This window comes from Myotis yumanensis, unplaced genomic scaffold (genome assembly GCF_028538775.1).
Source record: "Myotis yumanensis isolate MYYU_CA2020_CCGP unplaced genomic scaffold, mMyoYum1.0.hap1 SCAF_10, whole genome shotgun sequence".
NCBI lineage: Eukaryota > Metazoa > Chordata > Mammalia > Chiroptera > Vespertilionidae > Myotis > Myotis yumanensis.
In genome coordinates, this window is record NW_027223761.1 from 35,251,160 (window position 1) to 35,272,617 (window position 21,458).

At 35.3% G+C, this 21,458-nt stretch overlaps 1 protein-coding gene across 2 annotated transcripts in view; it reads right to left on the reverse strand.

Annotated features, from left to right (window-relative positions):
- Positions 1 to 21,458, reverse strand: part of USP47 (ubiquitin specific peptidase 47) — a 101,637-nt gene that overhangs the window by 48,082 nt on the left and 32,097 nt on the right. For both annotated transcript variants that reach the window (XM_070425288.1, XM_070425287.1), the window contains 6 exons: positions 17,720 to 17,923; positions 14,228 to 14,341; positions 12,377 to 12,515; positions 7,582 to 7,678; positions 2,946 to 3,091; positions 2,080 to 2,159 (listed from right to left, as the gene is read on the reverse strand). In XM_070425288.1, coding sequence (XP_070281389.1) covers positions 2,080 to 2,159; positions 2,946 to 3,091; positions 7,582 to 7,678; positions 12,377 to 12,515; positions 14,228 to 14,341; positions 17,720 to 17,923 — 780 coding nt within the window. The remainder of the gene's footprint in view (positions 1 to 2,079; positions 2,160 to 2,945; positions 3,092 to 7,581; positions 7,679 to 12,376; positions 12,516 to 14,227; positions 14,342 to 17,719; positions 17,924 to 21,458) is intronic.

The following is a 21,458-nucleotide window of genomic DNA, read 5'->3' on the forward strand; positions in this document are numbered from 1 at the left end:
CTGCTAGCACAAACAAAACTTTTTAACTTTCAGTAACATATATAAAATTATTTTTAAGGAGGTTATAATTTTCTTTTAATGTACAGAAATTTTTTTAAAATCTTAAATTCCATCTCCCTTAAAATATCCTCACCTAAAATAATGGATCTCTTGCCTGGCCCAAAGAAGGCACATAACTCCCTAAGTAAGGAACCCCTCCATGTGAATATCTTGCCTCAAAATTCTTGTACCCAAACTTTGGAACTGAGCAGGAATGCCCCAGCTGCCCTTAATAAAAGTGTTAACCCATAGAGGGATGTAATAAGAAGAAGGGTAACTTCAGACTAATGAAGAAAAAAAAAGGCCACTAATATCATCTATATAAATTATTAAAATACAACCCCACAGGACTGTTTAGAGAAACTAGATCACTAAATAAACTTAACATATTTTCAAATCTCTTAAGAAGAAAGCACATTATAGTTTACCTCTCATAAATTTAAATCTCTTCTAATATCTAGGACTTAATAAGCCTTCAAACTAGGATCCACCTTCATTGTCTACTCTAATATTTAATGAAGTTTTCTTCATTCTCCTGTCCCAGTCATATTTGATTTTGTCTTCTCTATAATTCTGCAGTGGTTCAATCTAGTGTTTTTCAAACAGTTTCAATAGCAACCCACAGAAAGAAAGTAATTTTCATTGCAACCCAGTAATATAACTGTAACAAAAGTTACATAACAACAATACTTACCCTTACTTATGTGATGCTCTCTTATTTTCCATTCTATTCCTTTTTGTTTTGTTTTTAAGTGCTGGTGTATATTTACTAAGCTGATTTCATAAACCATGAGGGGATCACAATCTAGTTTAAAACCTCTGGCCTAAGCCACCATAATAGTTTCAATGAGAAAACAGACCCTCCAGGCTGTTGTCCAGATTCTCTATGATCCTCTATCACTGCACCCAGTATAAATCCTCTGTGCTGAGTCCTCAGTCCCATCAGTTCAGCCTTACTCCTTATCCCAATGACATATCTAAGGTTTTTTCATTCTTCTAACCCATTCCTCCTTCCAGTGGATAAGAAAAATAGGGTCAGAACAACAAGGATCCTAAATGTCAAAAGCATATGACTATGGTCAAAAATAAGGTAACGCTTGATGAATATATTTTGTAACGTGCTACAGATTACAAGTTGTACTTAATGAATATCTGAAAATACTGTTCAAAAATCGTCTCCTTGCCCTAACCAGTTTGGCTCAGTGGATAGAGCATCGGCCTGTGGACTCAAGGGTCCCAGGTTGGATTCCGGTCAAGGGCATGTACCTTGGTTTCGGGCACATCCCCAGTGGGGGGTGTGCAAGAGACAGCTAATTGATGTTTCTCTCTCATCAGTGTTTCTAACTCTCTATCCCTCTCTTCTCCTCTATAAAAAATCAATATATTTTTAAAAAATCATCTCCTTAAATCATGCATACCACATGTATGTATGCATGCATGTATGCATACACACACACACACACACACACACACACACACACACACACACCCCACACTCACATACATAAGAATTATGTAGTTTTGCCGAAACCGGTTTGGCTCAGTGGATAGAGCGTCGGCCTGCGGACTGAAGGGTCCCAGGTTCGATTCTGGTCAAGGGCATGTACCTGGGTTTCGGGCACATCCCCAGTAGGGGGTGTGCAGGAGGCAGCTGATCGATGTTTCTCTCTCATCGATGTTTCTAACTCTCTATCTCTCTCCCTTCCTCTCTGTAAAAAATCAATAAAATATATTTTTTAAAAAAAAGAATTATGTAGTTTTTAGCTAAAAAGAAACCTTCTACTAGAGAATAGAGCCCAACTTCATTATTATAAAGATGAGGAAACTGAGATCTACAGTGGTTTAATGAGAATTTTTATTATTTTTTATTAGGTTCTCAGTTAATGGCCAACTGAGAACCTAGTATTTTCAATTCCCCATTTAGTATTTTCACAACTGAACTATGAGCAAGCCAAAACATTTCAATGGAATAAAAATCCCTTTATGGTAATGAATAATTTATTAGAAAACACTCCCCTCAACTTGAGAGAGATGAATTACCTGTTCTGTTTGTTTCCATTTCTGTTCCAAAGCATCAAACATGACTCTGCACAGTTCTTGTACATCATGCTGCTGCCAAGCTATTTTAAGACAAAATTTAATTAAAATAGCAATATATTTAGTGTAATAAAATGCTAATTTGTTGTTTAAAGACAAATTTGTCAGAAACATGGAAAAGTCTACACAAACTGCTAAAAAAATACACATTATAGTGATGAAAAAGCAATTACAGTAAAGAATGAAGAGATCTCAACATTTACAGATAACATATGCTTTATGGTGCTATGTGTAATATTTGCTATTCTTTTTTTTTTTTACTATAGAGTTAAGAAAAATCTAAGATGACAAATTTAAAAAATTTTAGTTTAAATACACATAGAGTATAACCAAGTGTATTTTAGAGGAAATTTTTAATTAATAAAAAGTTTAGCCCTGACCTATCTTGCTCAGTTAAGAGCATCGGTCCGAGGACCAAAGGGTCGAGGGGTTCAATTTCCAGTCACGGCAAGTACCTCGTTAGCAGATTCAAACCCCTGCCCCATTAGGGGCAACCAATCGATGTGTCTCTTTCACATGAAAGTTTCTCTCCCCCCCCTACCCCTTCCTCCGCTCTACTCTAAAAATCAATGGAAAAAATATTCTCACTCCTGGAGTGAGGATTTTAAAAAATACATAATAAAAAATTTATCCCTCAGAACTTAAATTTTAAAATAAGTTATTTTTAAATCCCAGCAAAAAGAGTGAAAATGTTTAAGGTAAAGTTGATTAAGTTCTTAATTTGTGTTATTTTGCTATTTGTTTATAATACTGCCTGCCAGAATTCCTTTGAATATTAGAAATATTTATCATTACAAGAGAATTAGTACCCTCACTACTATCCCATCCAAAGCTCCTTGTAACATCTGTCGTTTCAATTGCTCTCTTTTTGCTGGTTTGCAACAAAACAAAAAGCCTTTGTAGTTGGTATGGTATACTGGTCACTGGATCTTCTTCAGATTCTTCAAACTCCCACCTATTGAAAAGAAATGATTAAAAATTATTTATAAAATATTTTTATTTGTTAAAGCATAATTAATATTAACATCACAGTAATGTAAGATCATATATAGACCATGGATATTAACTGAAGCCATTAATATCTAATGAAATACTAGTCTTTCAAGAATTCATAAAATTCAGAGGAAATTTAGACATTAGTAAGAAAAAAGACATTAGAAAGCAATATGAATGAAAGACAAAGCACATTTAAAAGTAATTGTTAAATTTAATCAAGACTTTTGTTCTAATTATTAATTCACAAAAAATACAGGGAATAGAACAATAATTAAATGACACTATGGCATTCAACCATCAAAATCCAAACTGTTGAAATTACAGGACAAATGAATATATATTTTCAAGAAATGAATTATAAGGGGGGGAAAAGATAGAAAGGGACTAAAAATAGATTAAGGGACTTATCAATCTATTTGAACAGATTTTTATAATTTAGGTGATATGATAGGGGTGAGCTTCCAAAAAATTAGAGTGGAGGATTACAGAATAAAAAAATTGATCATGAGTTGATAACATTCAAAACTGATGATAGGTACAGTTACATTCATAATAACATTCCACTATTTTTTAATGTCTGAAATTTTCCTTAATAAAATGTTTTAAAAATTAAGATAAAGTAATCCAGATTTGGTATTTATCCTCAATATACTTCTGATAAACATTACTTTAGCCCTAACTACAAGGACTGTCTCAATAAGAAGCAAATTCCTAATCAAAGAATTTAAGAGCTCATTGAAAAAATAAAATTTGGTGGGATTAAAGTTTGTAATGTAGCCACAAAAGTCCTTAAAATAATTTATATACAATAAAATACAATGCCAAAGACAAAATTAAATAAGGATATATTAATGATTCTCTTTCTCTTCAGCTGGCAATAATATTATTACTTCCCACTTCCTCACTAGAACTTTCTTAGTTTCAGAGCAGGATGCAACATTTACTTTCCTGTAATGCAAGTTATATATATACTAAAAATCTTTCTCTTTTTCTTCTTCTTTTGGTATGTCCTTCTGTTAAAGTATTCAATACTTTGCTTATTTAGGGCTAAGAAATTGCAGTTTTGAGTCCTGTTCCTTTTTTTACACACAGAAGCTCCCTTCTGTTTGGAAGGTGTCAGTGGAATACATTTAACTTTTTTCTTCTCAAAGCTTCCTTGCAAACACCTCAAGTCATTATCCACTTTTGTATATTCAAACCCTAGCGCTCTTTTATTCTTTTTCTCAATAGAAGGGATTTATACTTGACATTATGGGATCTAAAATTCCCCTAGTAGCTGTAAAAAAACAATGAAGTCAAAATACAGAATGCTTAAATTTCTTGCTAGGGAAATTCACTTAGTGGGGAGGAATTACTGTAATATACAACTGAATTCTCACCTGTTCTTTAGGCCTGGTATAAATACCTTAAAAAGGTGTTTGTTTGTTTTTTAAATATGTTTTTATTGATTTGAGAGAGAAAGGGAGAGGGAGAGATAGAAACATTGATGAGAAATATCAATCGGCTGCCTCCTGCACTTCACCTACTGGGGATCGAGCCCAAAACCCAGGCATATGCCCTGACTGGGAATCCAACCAGTGATCTCTTGGTTCATGGGTCAACATTCAATCACTGAGCCACCCTGGCCGGGCCTTAAAAAGTTTTTTCATCTCATTGGTACTTATTGTTACTCTTGTCACCTAAATTAGAAATTTTGGTGCCATATTTGATTCTTCCTTTTCCTTTACTCCTAAATAAAATTTGTGACTAAGTCATATCAGTTTTCAATATGAAATACCCACTGCCACCAACTTCATTTTGACCCTCATTTATCCATGTCTGGTTTATTTATTTATTTATTTTTTAAAAATATATTTTATTGATTTTTTTACAGAGAGGAAGGGAGAGAGATAGAGAGTTAGAAACATCGATGAGAGAGAAACATCGATCAGCTGCCTCCTGCACATCTCCTACTGGGGATGTGCCCGCAACCCAGGTACATGCCCTTGACCGGAATCGAACCTGGGACCTTTCAGTCCGCAGGCCGATGCTCTATCCACTGAGCCAAACCGGTTTCAGCTATCCATGTCTGGTTTAATAACAGATTCCTTCAGGGTTCCCAATCTTTCAAATCAATTCTGCATGCTGCAATATATAAGCTTTCCTAAAACAATGTATTTAATGCATCAGTTATATGCCTCAACATCTAAAGTGGTAGAGTCTCTGTTGGCTATCATATAACAAGTGAGGAAAATAAAGAAACAGAACCCTATCTGTTCATGCTAGTGCTACCCTGTCTGTAATGCAGCAAGGTCCAGCCTTTTTAGAGTCATCCTTTCTTTGGTTCTACATTATCAAACATCATCAGGCTCTCAGGCTTTGTTTCCCAACCGACAATAAACATCACTCTATTCTCACAATCCCCATGGCATTTGGCCTTCCTATTTAACCTTATGTCTCACTGCCCCCCCTCACCACTGGGTTCCAGTCACAATGGATTTGTGTTTCTAAAAGGCCTTTGCACTTGCAGTTCTGTGTTGAATGCTCTTCTTTCAGATCTTCACCGGACTGGCTCCTGTGAAGTCTAGTCACATTGTAGTTCCTTAGTATTCCCTTACTACCCCACCTCCTGACAGTTACTCTATCCACATAGCCCTGCTTTATTTTCTTCATGACATATATGACTATGCAAAAGAACTCATTTATATAAGCTGACTTATGGTAGCTTGAAGGGAGGGACTTTGTCTTATTCACCACTGTCATTTCAGTGTTTAATACACAGTACGTACTCAATATATATTTGTTGAATGAGTAGACCTGGCTATGCTCTTAGTCTTCTCCACCATGCTATATATTTACAGACCACTTTCAAGGATTAGGAGTCGTGGTTAATCTCCTGGAATCCCCATTCTATGCACTACGTGCCAAAGCAGGCACATCACCAGACTGTTTAGTATGTTCTAGTTTGAATGGCAGGCTCGACTCCATATCTTAACCGCAACTTTTAGTACTCTGACAAAACTCCAATTATGCTACCTCTAGAAGACTCCTACCGCATATTATCCTTACTGGCATCAGCTACAGTACAGGCAGAATAGGGAAGGGATTCTGCTATCTACTGGGTGTGTACTTCTAGCATTGTGGCCTCTGGCAAAGTACTTAACCTCTCTGTGCCTTTAGTTACCTCCTTCGTAAAATGTGGATAATAACATTGTGAAATTCATACAGTTACCATAAGAATTAAATTAATCTATATGTAAAGTGCCCAGCACAGTGTCTGATGCAAACTAATAACAACTAACATTCAGAAAACACTTATTATTACTCATTTTTACTCTCGAAAGTCCCCCCACCTGTCTCTGATCTTCCCAACCTGGTTAAACCATACCTACCTTCATGACCCCAAATTCCACTTTCTACATTAAGCCATTTCTCCAAGTTTCCTTAATCACCCTGATCACTAAACTCTCATGGTACTTAGCTATTCTTAAATGTTATTTAAACTATTTCATACATACACATGTTGCTTTTGTAAAGCAATCTGTCACTTACTCAAGAACAAAGACCTTATTTCTAACTCCATTTCTATCCACCAAGTGCCTATCATATAGACACTACTGGGTAACAAATACTTGCTGAATGAAAAAAAATGTCAACTTTTATAAGTAAATTGAGCTTACACATGAATGCAGCGGTAAAATAATGTTGTTTGAACAATATGCCCAATATTAAAAGTTCCCAAAATACTTTAAATATATATTTATAATAATTTAAAAGATGTTACTCAAAAGTAACATGAAAATGGAAAGAAGTCAGTTTATTTGTACTTTAAAATGTCTTTGAAAAAATAAAAGTTATGTGTAACTTAAAGAAAACATATGCGGTGAGGATGTATTAAATGTATTATCATAGGCATTCATAAAAATAAATGCATGACTTTAGGGTTTACTTACATATGGACTGCCTTCATAAAGCATTTTAAAATATCTGATATACATACAGTCTTTTAAAAAAACACACAAACAGAAAACACAGAACAGTTGCTTTATATCTTAATTAGAAACAAAGTTTATAAGTTTAAAACTATAACTTTGCTTCTTAATTGAGAAGTGAGGGAAAGAAGAAGTGGTTTACATATTCAGATTATCTCAAAAAGATGATAACATATTTCTTCATAAACGTGTTAAAGCTATAAAGGGAAGCTTATAAACAATAATTTATCCCAAATGTAAATCTCATCAATTGTATCCTTTGCCGTCTATGAACTTCTGATTCTCACTCCTCACAAGTTTTTCATATGCCAATCTCTCCTACAACGCTTTTCTTATATATTATTCTGATGTGTTTTATGAAGTGAAAAATGTCCCAAACTTTACAAGTAACTGTAAGAAGATAAATTTGATTTTATTCATTAAAAACTATATTTTAATTTCTAATCAGTTTTAGTTATAGAATTTTTAAAATACTTACTTATATAAGGCATTCCTAAATTCAGGAGTCATAAAAAGTGTTTGCAAAAGGCTATTCAAATAGCAAGTCATTGCCTGGTTTACTAATCCCACATAACCTTTAAAAAGAAAACACAAATATACATTAGTCAGCATTTATATTTAAAAAATAACAAAAAGAACTTAATAAGAATTTAATCCACATTATACTTGGAGAGGTTAAGGTTACTTAGTTGGAAATTATTTCCATTCTTTCAACAGCACCTAAGAAATATGTGCACTATGCAAACCTTGCTTCTCAGAAAGTCAGGATATTTTTTTATATGTCCAGAGATATACATGGATATTATGTAGCATTTAATAAAATTTTAAGAGAAATATGTTTAATATTATGTTTAATTGACATAAAAATAATCTAAAAGTTGTGGTTTAAAATGGAAAAGTACAAACATATTCACTTTATCACACACGCCCAATGTAGGAAGACTGAACTGAACCAGTTATCTCTGTCATCAGGCCCTATAACCCAATTTCTACCAGGAATTAATAACATATGAGATAAACTCATTATATAAAACTCAGAATGACTTCCTTTATTTTAACATGCCCATAAAGTATGAGACTCTATAGATCAGCATTGCTATGCAAAGAGTAAGAAGAGAAGTAAGAGATGGAAGTAGGAAAGATCAGAGGGAGGGAGAAGAGGGAAAGAAAAAAGGAGAAACTTATATGAACTTAAAATTTAAGCTGGTGAGGATTGTGTCCTGTTAGCTTGAAGCCACATTGAGGGAGTTCATTAAATATTCACAAGTGCTTTTCAAAAAAATAAAAGTATTTAGCTTTATATATCTAACTAGAGGCCCAGTGCACAACATTCATGCAAGAGTAGGCCTTCCTTCCCCCAGCTGCTAGCACCTGCTTCCCTCTGGCACCCGGGATCTGGGCTTCCCTCCAGCAGCCAGCAGGCACCCAGGACCTGGGCTTCCCTTGCAGCTCCGGCTTTGTCTGCAAAGTGGTCCAGAAGGACGTCCAGTCTAATTAGCATATTATGCTTTTATTATTATAGATTAGATATGGCCACCACTGTTGAGAACATTTTTGTAACTTCTCTCTTGAAGTAGACTACAGGCCATTGATGAGATACACATAAGCAACAACATAAAAAATCTGTCTCATCATTTTAGTTATACCTCATTATTTGAGCAAAATGTGGAAAACACCTTGCTTATTAACTACATTTATTTACTTCAAGTTAATACTGAATGACTTGATTGTCTCAAAAGAAACAAATCCTTTCTCAAAAGATGCTGAAAGTGTTCACTAAAGCTTTTCAAATTACCTTTTCAATTTTCTAACAATTAGAAATTTCTAACTTCTCAGCTAAGGCTGTCTAGGATTTTTCCTTTTCTCTGTCTCCTTTGCCCAATTCCTCAACAGTCAAGGATAACCACTGTACCTACCCCTTTAAAACTACTACTATCCTTTGTGTACCTACAGACCAATCATGTATCATTTATGTTGATTTTGTTTCCCTTCCCTGGGCTTAAAAAAAAAAGGGAGGTGGTAGAGGAGGGGGGTTAAGGGAAGGAGGAAGTAATAGCAATTCACTTTTGCCATCACTCATTATTTTGCCATTAGCAATAAAATAATATAAAAACCTATGGTTGTTTGTACTTGACTTAACACCATTTAAACAGAATGAACAATGTCTCACATGAATGTACTACTATTTTCTTAAAATATGAAGATTTTAGTGAGACAAGTTAAAAGTGCTACTGAATTAATATAAATCTTTTCTCAGTATGCATTGTCTAAATCAATAAACTTCAAATGACAACTATCATCAAGTGGGTCTTATACTTGAAATAGTTGTGAATATTGTTAAGTATAAGCCAGTAAGGGGAAAGAATATAAGAACATATGCAATTTTTTAGAGGACACATGCGGAAAGAAATCCTGAACAGAACCAATAGGTAATAAAGTAGAAATCAAACAGGCATACTCCTGGAGTAGATGAAAGAACCATTAAAGTAACTGCCCAAAGACAGATACGCATTTAAATAATGAAACATAACCAGTCACATAATTTCTAATCACCTATGGGGCCATCTCAGCCTTCAATCCACTCTTCATTCCTCAGAATTCATACCTTCCCATCCCCCAATCATTTTCTATTTACAGTGGCTAGCTACGAAAGAAGAGTTGGTAGGCAAAGAAGACAGGAAAGAATATGTTAAGTTCCCAAGCCCACTGCGTTATAGAGAAATGTGTTCCTAGAGTCCTAAGTTGAAATCATAAGAGCATTATCCAATCAATACATTTTATACATGGTGACAAGATTTACAGTAATTTCTTAAGGAAAATGGAAATTCAACAAAATAAGTGTTTTTAATTTAAATGTTATTTTTCAATTAGTTTACATTTAATATTATTTTGTATTAGAGGCCAGGTGCACGAAATTTGTGCGGGGGGGGGGGGGGGGGGGGGGGCCTGTCCCTTAGCCCAGCCTGCACCCTCTCCAATCTGGGACCCCTTGGGGGATGTCTGACTGCCAGTATAGACCATTTTACAGTGTGAAAATGAATCTGTATTACATTTGTATAATCAGAGAGAAAACATTTTTAAAGTATGTTTTAGTCTTTCAGAATTTATGGGCATCAAAAAGCCATCCTATATAATAAAAGCCTAATATGCTAAGTGTCCAGTCATCCATTCAACCCATCAAAGCATAATATGCTAATGATATGCTAAGGCCGCTCAACTGCTCACTATGATGTGCACTGATCACCAGGGGACAGACAGTCGATTGGTCAACCAGTCGCTATGATGTGTACTGACCACCAGGGGGCAGATGCTCCAACCGGTAGGTTAGCATGCTGCTGGGATCCAGCCAATCGGGACTGAGCAAGAGGGGCCAAACATGCCCTGGAGTCCTCCCGCAGTCCCTCCCCGGTTGGCCAACCTCCCGCGTCCCTCCCCGGCCTCGATCGTGTACTGTTGGGGTCCCTCAGCCTGACCTGCACCCTCTCACAGTCTGGGACCCCTCAGGGGATTTTGGAGAGCCGGTTTCGGCCCAATCCCGCAGGCCAGGCCAAGGGACCCCACTGGTGCAAAATGCAATTTATCCAGCCTGCTCCAGAGCAGCTAAATCAGCATTGCTTTGAAACCTACATTTTTAACAAGTATCCCATCCCAAATGATTATGTAAGAACTAAAAATTGGAGAATCACTATTATCCTATATAATAAAAGGATAACATGCAAATCAACCAAACAGCAGAATGACCAGTCACTATGATGTGCACTGACCACCAGGGGGCAGACGCTCAATGCAGGAGCCGGCCCCTGGTGGTCAGTGCGTTCCCACAGGGGGAGCGCCACTCAGCCAGAAGCCAGGCTCATGGCTGGGGAGCACAGTGGTGGTGGCGGTAGCCTCTCCTGCCTCCGCGGCAGCACTAAGGATGTTTGAATGATGGCTCCCAGACTGGGAGAGGGTGCAGGCCAGGCTGAGGGATCCTCCCAAGTGCACGAACCGGGCCTCTAGTAAACAGTATAAAGAGAAACAGCTTTATTGTCTTCTATTGTCTGAAACACAAGATAATTCTGCATTCCCTTTTATTCTTGGTAGTTTACTGCAAAAGTCCTACTGATATAAATGGTCCTAAGTCCAGCTTTTGCTGCAATTTCCAGAACAAATACACCATCTAGCCTACACAAATAGTTAGCGCTGAGAAAATTAGTCTACATCTTAACTAAAAATACAGTAAATGGAAGGTTACCAATCCCATTCAAACAAAATGTGCAATGTAACTCTAAAGTTTTCTTTTTATACCAAATATTTGTATGTAATACTTAAAACCATCTCTATTTTGAAGTTCTAAGACGAAAGGTTCAAAAGCCATACCTAGCATTAACTAGCTGCAAAATGAAAGGCTTTTCTGTACTCTAGTTTCCATTTCTTTCAATATGAATAATATTATCTACGCAAAGTTTTATTGTAAGATGCAATGATGCAAAAGTATTTAAATTACATTTTTAGGCAATTAACCAATTATATATAAAGGAATAGCCTTGGTATAAAAAAAGCAATTTCATAGCCAATAAATTTTAAAAAGTTAAAAATCTAGGTTTAATCATGTTTGGGAAAAAGTGAACAGAATTTTAAACTTACATGATCAATGTCAAATATATTATTAGGTTAAAATGAAAGATGACATAATCCTATATAATAAAAGGCTAATATGCAAATTGTCCTCTCGACCGAGAGTTTGACCTAGAGTTTCACTAGGGGGCAGGGTAGGTCCACCAACTGCCCGCGGTCCCTCCCCCAGGCTGGCCTCACCCCCAGCTCCCTCCCTGATCCAGGGTGGGGCCGGCCAGACCCCACCAGTGCACGAATTCGTGCACGGGGCCTCGAATAGATCTAGTAAAATAAGCCTGGTTTATCTGCATCAAAATGGATGTATCCCCTGTAGTCTATTCCAGTCCAAAAGATAGCAGAGACATTCCTTTACAGAGCAAGTCAGTATCAAAAATTTAAGATTAAATTTGAATACGAACTTACCAAAAATAAATCTTCCTTCAAAATACAAACTCAATATTTTTTTTACTTTATTACTAAATAGTGGCAATAACAAAACAGTAAAAACAACAATGGGTTGAGGAAAAGGGAAACTACATTCTTGTTCTAACTTTGCTTCTGTTAACTACTGATCTTACTCTGGGTCTCTGTTTTCTAATCCATAAAATGAGGGGATTAGGCTTGAGACTGCTCTTGAAATGCCCTGTATTTCATGAAAATACAACGATGAAGCTTACCAGTTTCTGATTTATTCAAAATGGATGAATAGGAGTAGCTTTGGCTGACATAATCACTGGTCGAGCCCACAGAACCTTCTCTTGGAAGTGGACCTATAAGTCTGTCATGCACATTGTCGTCCCCAGTACTGGAATCCTCCTAAAATACAGCATAATCAGTATTTACTAAATGGCAGAAGTGGCTAAAACAATAAAGAAAAGATGTACTAACTGCTGAGGCAAAGGAAAAAGATGAGGCCTTACTATTATTTTTACCACCAAGACATTTAAAGGAGTGTATACCCTCAACTTTCCTGTAGGGAGGTTTGGAAGATGCTTTTTAGAAAACACTTTGGAGAGTTGCTCATGTCTCCTTCCAAAGTTCTTACTTTCCCAATTTTCTTTAATTCTCTTTCAATTACATGAGAAAGAGGAGACATTTTTGGTACTAATAAAGCAAAAGTACAGTTGTAAACTCCTTGATGACAGAGTCCATCGTTAATTTTTACATCAACCTTGCCAAGTAGACCTCGCAGGTAGAGGATACTCAGTAAGTATTGAATGAAATGAAGTTTCCTACTCTCTCCAACAAGAAATCTCCCATTAATGAGAAAAAAGTCAAAAAGGATAAAAAAAAATAAATAAAAACAGCACAAACAATTAAGACAAAGCTGAAGAGTAATTACTATGCATTTTAATATATGAATTCTTAAATTGTGAATCCAGAGGTTCCTAAATTTTTTAGTTCATTTCAATGTTGGACTAATCAAAATCTCACAATGTCATAAAAACAAATAATGACATTAAAGCAGATTAGAGAGCACATTCTTTTTTTTTTTAAATATATTTTATTGATTTTTTACAGAGAGAAAGGGAGAGAGATAGAGAGTCAGAAACATCGATGAGAGAGAAACATCGATCAGCTGCCTCCTGCACATCTCCTACTGGGGATGTGCCCACAACCCAGGTAAATGCCCTTGACCGGAATCGAACCCGGGACCCTTCAGTCCGCAGGCCGACGCTCTATCCACTGAGCCAAACCGGTTTTGGCGAGAGCACATTCTGATATTGCTTCAGTATGGCTGCTCTATGTTTAATTATTACCTACTATCTAGAGAAGCATTCTAATTCATAATAGACTTCTAAGTGAAAAGCATCAAACAGAACTTTTCCTAAAGAAAGTTTCGTTAAAGAGAAGGTTTCTGAAAAAGTCCATAAACTCTTGGAGCCTTCCTTTCTTTAGTCCATAAAATAGCAGTTAAATCACACCAGGTTTTCTCCTCAAATTGGAGTTACTGGGATCGTCTCTAAGGCTATTAGATCAGACAGAAAATCATATCAAAATATGAATTGGAGTAAACACTAAAAGAATAGAAATATATAAAATAATTTACAAACTAGTCATTCTCCCAAAGGCGGCAAGGAATGGGAGCAAAAATGGGACAGTAGAGAATTCTGAGGGTCTGTCCTTCTCCAAATTACCAACAAACCTGGAGCAAAACTGTCAAAGATTTACAGCAATCAAGCGAATGCTTAACCAGAGGAAAGGCCACTGAAATACAGTAGGCGATCTTTGCAGCATTTTAACTTATCCTAGACCTACCCCTGTCCCTGATGTCCTGGTGGTCTTGAAGATGGTAACCTGTGTTTCCAGCATGGCAACAGACTAAACAGACAAACAATAGTGCTATGGATGTCCAGTGTAACCATGTGAACATATACACTTATAACAAACCAACATAAAATAGAAAAGTAATTTATTATACATAAATTATAAAACATATCTCTCCTCTTCCTTTTGGAAAATTGCTTCCCAAGCAGTAGGTGACAGTGCACAAAAATCATGAATAGAGGGCTTTCTAAATAGTTTACCAGCATTATTTGAGGCTGTTCACCATCTTTATCTGTCAAATGTAGAAAATTCTTCTTTCCTGGCTCAAAATTAGCATCAAGAAGAGACTTGTCACTGGTATGATCTAGTGGAGCCTATGGACATAAAGTAAAATATCTCAGATTATGAAAAACATTAATTACAATAATAAAACAAAACATGTAATATGCAAATGGACACATATCTACAATTATTGGCTCGACTAATTTTTTTAAAGGTTCTGGTGAATTCCACCAATCTATACTTGGAATTAACTCATTTACTCATGTATTGGAATGGCCAAGCCCAGTGACAGTGCATATACTAACTAGGTATCCCAGATGCTCCCATTCCCAATGTCTAAAAAACTGAAAAGAGAAAAAGTTAAGAACTAATGTAAAGTATTACACAAAGAAAGAATTAAAAACATTTGTGCTTTATGTTCTCTAAAATGGATGCAATATAGTATTTAATGGATTTTCATGAAAATTAACTAAAGACAATTTTATATAACTAAAAAACTAAAAATCATGTTTTTATATATGAATTATTTAGAATTCCCAGATAAGCAACACACTAAACAACCCAAAATAATTATGTAGTATAATAAAATGGGCACTTTTTGATAGCCCCTTTAAGGAAAATCCTCTCTTAGTAAATGATACCTATTTTAAGCCCACTGCCAGGATCCAAAGGATCCCAGGAGGATAAAAGTAATCACTCCTTTGAAAATTAAACACCTAACTCTTTTATCTGTTGGGGCAATTTCAATCCCAGCTGTCATTGTAATTCACTCTAGATAGTGAATGAGAGATGGAGCTCAACATGCTCTAAGCCCTGCTCACCCACACACACTCCAGTCCATTGCTAAGAAAAATGAATGATGAAATGAACACTCTATTCTTTTGTCTTAAAACATTTTTGTTATAGTAAGAAATGTTTTTTAATGTTTTAAAGACATGGAAATGTTTCCTTAGAAGGACTTATTTTATGGAAAAGCCTTTATTTTTTAGGAAAGTAACATTTTATAAAAGTACAGGTATGTTAAGGACAAAAAAATTAACTTAAGTGATTTTTCCACTTGATATTTATGTGACTTCGGGCAAGTTAAAGTTAGTTCACTTCCCCAACACTCAGCTGCCTCAGCTGTAATATGAAGCTATACCACCACCTACCTTTTAAAATGGTTGTAAGGATTAAGTAAGATTATATTTGTATAGAGCCTAGTGTTAGAACCTATAGAGCCTAGTGTATAGGTACCTAGTGAGTGCAAAATAAATGTTAAGGAAATAAAATAAACTATATAATCTATTTCTTATCTTTGGCTCTAGAAATCATTGAGAAAAACAGGAGATAGAAAACCTGAAGCTAAGAGAAGCCACATAGAAAGAGGAAAGGTATCTTTGGGTCCCTTACATTCCCTGGCAGGGAATAAAAGATCAGATGATATAGCTCGAATATATAGGGGTTTTACCTCAATAAATGTGTCTATGTGTACAAAATGGTGAGTAGCTAAATGGGCTAGGTTTTCAGAGAAGCATACATCTAGCATTGTGCAGTAAACAGGTGAAAGTTTACTTGTAGAACTGTAGAGTAGGCAAATATATAAATTGAGTACTTAAGATCAGCCATAGCTGAAGAAAGAAAATAGTAATTCTGACTCAGAGCTATATGAAGCTATGTAGATGTTAATTTAATAAACACTTTTTGAGTACCTAAGGGGAATACCTATAGAGGATACAAAATTAATACTATGAGATCCTAGCCATCAAAATACATTCTACCAAATGGAAGGACACAAATGAATAACACCTACAATAAGAAGAGACTAATAAGTGGCACAGCAGAAGAAAATATGGAATAGGAGGAAAAAGAGAAAGATATTACTTTTAAAGTTGCATGAGGAAACATCAAGTAAGGCTTCTTCTTAAATGTGAAATACAAACAGGGCTTGGGTAGGCATATATGACAGTATAGACTATCCTTTAAACCAGCAGTGGGGAACGTCCAGCTCAAGGGCCGTATAAGGCGTGAGAAATCATTTGGTATGGCCCCGTCAAGGCATTAGGCATTAAATGTTGGATCAAATACAGCAGGCTAATTTTTAAGTTGATAATTTTGTTTGGCCCTCAAATGATGTTATAAATATCCAAATGGCCCTAGGCCCAAAAAGGTTCCCCATCACTGCTTGAAACTGAAAAAGAGGCAACACTAGAAGTTACATGGTTAATGGAGTATTCCGAGTTTTAGATTAAATATTATTTCTCTTTGTATACTTTGCAGGACTACCAATTTCAGAAGAAAAATTTGACTAAGTTAAAATATTAGTTCTGTATTTAAAAAAAACAAATATATTACAGAATAGAAAGCAAAATATCATGAATTTTAAAGGTAACATCAAATACCTTGTATTCTTCTATGAAGCCAATCAAAACTATGCCCTCCAAATACCAACAGGAGACACATTTAATTTCATTTGCCCTTACAGGTATTTCCTGGAAAACTTAAGAGTGGCAATAGCATAGGACGAAAAGAGGTAATATAAACAAAAACATGGACATGGAAAATTGTGTTAAGAAAATAAATTAGTTCATTATTTTGGAGTTAAGATTACAAAGACTTAAAGGACCAACCGTAGCTTGTCTTGAATGCTAACCTAGGGAGTCTGATTTTTAATGGCAGACAGTGAACAGTCACTGAAGATTTCTAAACCGAAAGGTGACACGAGTGCTAGAATTTAAAATAACTAAAGATAATTCTCAAAGTAGTATGCAGAATGAATTTGGACTGAGAGATAGGAAATAAAAAAGATTATTTAGAATACCATTCTAATGGTGCAGTTAGAGCCAACTCCATAGTCTCATTTACACTCTCCATGCAAAACTGATCAATGCCTCCTCTTTGTATTCATGGCAAATTTATAACATAGTATTTAAAACACGTTAGTGTAATTATTTGTTGATACATCTGTCTTTACAACTGGACTGTGAGAACCTTGAAGTAGACATCATGTTACCACCAAACTTCCAGAAAAGGGGCCTATCACTCTATCTGGTACATAATAATCTGTTAACATTGGTGTGTATATCCTTTCAGTCATTTCTCTTTCTATATACACTCTTTTCTTCTTTTCCAAAAATTAGATTATAAAATACATAATTTTATATCATGTTTTTCATTAAAAAATACAAAAGGAACATCATTCCATTCAGTAAATATTGAAAGTGTTCTGTAGTTGACACAATATGATAGTCATCTTACATGAATAAAAAACTGATGGTGCTAACTTTAGGATAAGCAAATACTGAATCCAGAATGAAGGCAAAGAGATGAAGAGGGATACAAGTATTGAGTGGCACATAGGCTCTTAATATTATAGTTTTGCTTATATTAAAAAGGGCTCCAGGATTAAATATAGTCATTTATAACAACAAAATAATTATGATAATATTATTAGCCACTTAAAAGAAGATGCGTTAAGTCTAGGGTTTTACCATATCAGCAGTATTGATTCCATTTCCCCACACCAAATCAAAGGTTCCATTTATGTAGCCTACTTTGTTGGCTACATCTTCAAAGAGCTTTCTGAGTGGAGTAGAAGCTGGTAAATTTAAAGTGATCCGTTCATTCACTGTCTTTGAATTAGTAATATCTTGTATTATACATAAGACTCTAGGTTCTTCAGCAGCATTTTCTATCTGAAATTTAAAAAGCACACACAAATATTATTTATCTTTATAGCCTAATTTTTCTATGATTAAATGTTTTTTAAAAATTCCACAAATATTATTTTGTTTGTTCTAGTATTACTATTTTATGTCTGAAACAATCTAATGGATATGTCAAATATATAAAGCACCATATTTGTTTGTTTTGGAAAAACTGGGGCATCTTTTAAAATAAACAGTCATTCTTGTAGAAATTTGCTTTTACCTTTTAAGGATATAAATCAGTGGTCCACAAACTATGAAGACAGTATACTTAAGCAATTTTCAATTGAAAATAACAAAAATCTGATCTTTAAAAATGTTTCATTACCTTGCTAGTCAAATCAAACATGTGTAGGTCTCCTGAAGAAATAGTAAGGGGAACTGTGTAGAAATGCAGTGAGGATTGTTTAAGATTGCAAAATCCATAACTAAGGGACATAGGCAACCAGGCCTCCAGACCTTTATGATACTGTACCCATAGACCAGATGTCCAAAAAGTCCATTATCAATGTATTGGGAGCTGACAAGCTTATCCAAACAAATCAGCCAGCAGAGGGAGAAGTTTTAAAAAGCAAGAAAAACATTTTTTTAATTACCAATGAAGAAAGTTAAGGTCAAGAATTCTCCTTCCTCATTTCTCAGTAATTATCAAGACAAAGAATTTAAAGGACATTTTCTCAAAGAAGCTATGTCCCCCTCAAGCTATTGAAGAACACTGATTTTCTTTACCATTTTCCACAGGCTAATAGGCTATATTGGATACTTGTGGAAGAAGTTCTTTCTCTCCTCTCCTAAAATGCCCAAGTCAATGAATGGCACCTTCACTGATCTGGTGAAACCAAAGAGCTGAACATTTTTCTTGTATTCTTCCTCCTCTTCACTTCACACTATCACCAAATTTTTATTCTTTCTCTTTATTTCTGCTTGCAATCAGAATCTTACACTGAGATGATGGCAATAGCTTCCTGAGAAATTTAACTTTTCCAATGTCATCCTCCGTCAATCCAGAATAGTATTTTAATATGCAAATTTGATTATGTAAATATTGTGCTTTCCATCAAAGTAAAATGCAGCAGTTATTTAACTGGAGGACCTCCCACTATCCCCATGACAGGCTTTTCAGAATTATGAACTGTACAAACTGGTACTGTATGCAAGAACTTATTTATTTTCTTCCTTTTTACAATATAACCTCTTGTTACTTCTATATTATCCATCTATATATATAAACCAAATGACTGAACGACTAGTCGACTGATCACTATAACACGCACTGACCACCAAGGGGCAGACGCTCAACACATGGGCTGCTCCCTGGTGGTCAGTGCGCTCCCACAGCAGGAGTGCCTCTCAGCTGACCAATGGGTGCCAGATGCAGGGTTTACCGCTGGCAAGTGCAGCTGTGGTGGCACAAGCCTCTCCTGCCTCCGCAGCAGCAGGCGCAGCAGGGCTTGGATGTGCAGGAGCAACAAGGCGTCCAGCCCAGGCTCAGGCTCCTCCCTGGCCGCCTGCTGCTTCACACACTACTACATCCCTCAGGGGATGTCGGATTGCGAGAGGGCGCAGGCCAGGATGAGGGAGCCCACCGGTGCACAAATCCGTGCACTGGTCCTCAAGTTTTTATATAAGAACTATTATTATCATTGGCTAGTATCAAAGAGAGAATAGCCACAAGGTTTGTTTGCTTGTTCGATGGGATGATACAATTATTTGTTCTGCCATATATAATTTTGGGTTTGCAAAAGATTACTGAAGTTAAGTTTAATCCAATTATTTCAGAACAAAAATAAGTTGTTATAAAATAAGTACAATGTTTAAAACAGATTGGCTAATGATATATTTCAGACACATCAAAATAATTACCAACAATAACCCATTTAAAAGGGAAAAGAACAATACATTTCTATAAATAAACAAAAAAAAGCATTACTAATATACTTCTCAGAAAGGAAAAAAGCTTTACTTATAAACTTAAGGTGTCATATTGAACATGTAATGAATTATTTTACACATTTCAATCCAAAACTGAGAACCACAAAGTGGACCTTTTAAAAAACTGGTTTACAATAAAAGAGTGAGCAACTAAATTTCAACTATAAAGGTCCACTTTTACAGTTTCAATAGTATACTTCAGAAGTAGGTTCAAGTTTTCAAGGTATAAAATATATGGTGGCCAGATTTTTAAAGCTTCAGATAAGTTGGAGTTGATCATCCAAGGAAGATGACCCTAAGAATTCAGAAATCAGAAGTGCTGACACAGCATTAAGAATGGTGATGTGGCAACATCAAATAGCCAGACTAGGAACGAATAGTTCCTAGTTTTCCCCCTAAATACGTGAGCACAAGGTACGGGCACTCCAGCCTCCTCACCTTTCACCCCAAAAATATGGGGAAATTATCCCCAAATGAATCTTATCTGAAGACATAAATGTACAATAGTAAACAAAATTTAATCCCATGTATGCCTTTTATTCTTTTTAATGACAAAAGCTCCTTTCTATTCATTGCATATAAGTAATTTTGCTCCATTTTTTAAAAAATATAAAGAGTTTAAAGGAAAAAGTGAAAATCACCTGTTAATCCCATAACACAAGAGATAATTATTAACGTTTTGGTGTATATCCTAGAAATAGTTTTCCTACACACACACACACACACACACACACACACACACTCCTACGCTTTATAAACACAAACACTGGTTAGAATATAAATGCTACTTTGTAATTTCTTTCTTTACTTATAAATATATCATGTAATCTTTCCTGATCAAAAATTTTAAACTCATCATTATAATAGCTGAATAATATTTTATTACATGAATTAATAATTTGTTCCATCAATTCCATTTTACTGACTCTTAGGCTGGACTTTATTACACTTTTAGAGATAATTTTGTGATGAATATCTACATAACACTTTGTGTACTTCTGTTTCCTTAAAATTCCTACAAGCAGAATTTTTTTTTAAATATATTTTATTGATTTTTTACAGAGAGGAAGGGAGAGAGATAGAGAGTTAGAAACATCGATGAGAGAGAAACATCGACCAGCCACCTCCTGCACATCTCCTACTGGGGATGTGCCCGAAACCCAAGTACATGCCCTTGACCGGAATCGAACCTGGGACCTTTCAGTCCGCAGGCCGACGCTCTATCCACTGAGCCAAACCGGTTTCGGCCGCAGAATTTTTGAGTCAATCATATTTTATTCTTAAATTCAATTCTAGGATAATTTAAACAAACAAAACTCTCTGCTCTTCTTTAAAGCTCTAATATAGTCACTTGTAAATTATATGATTTTATACCCAACCTTCTGGCCCATTGTTTATTACTAATTTAATTTAATATGTGGTTAACATTCATGAATTGCATCTAAATTTTTTATATTACTATTGCCAACACTAATCACAGTTCCCAATCCCTACCTCCCAATTTGGTAACTGATAAAAATTTTTTTCAATTATAGGATATCATCAATAAAGTATACCAATAATTTTATAATAGCTTTTAAACAACTCTATA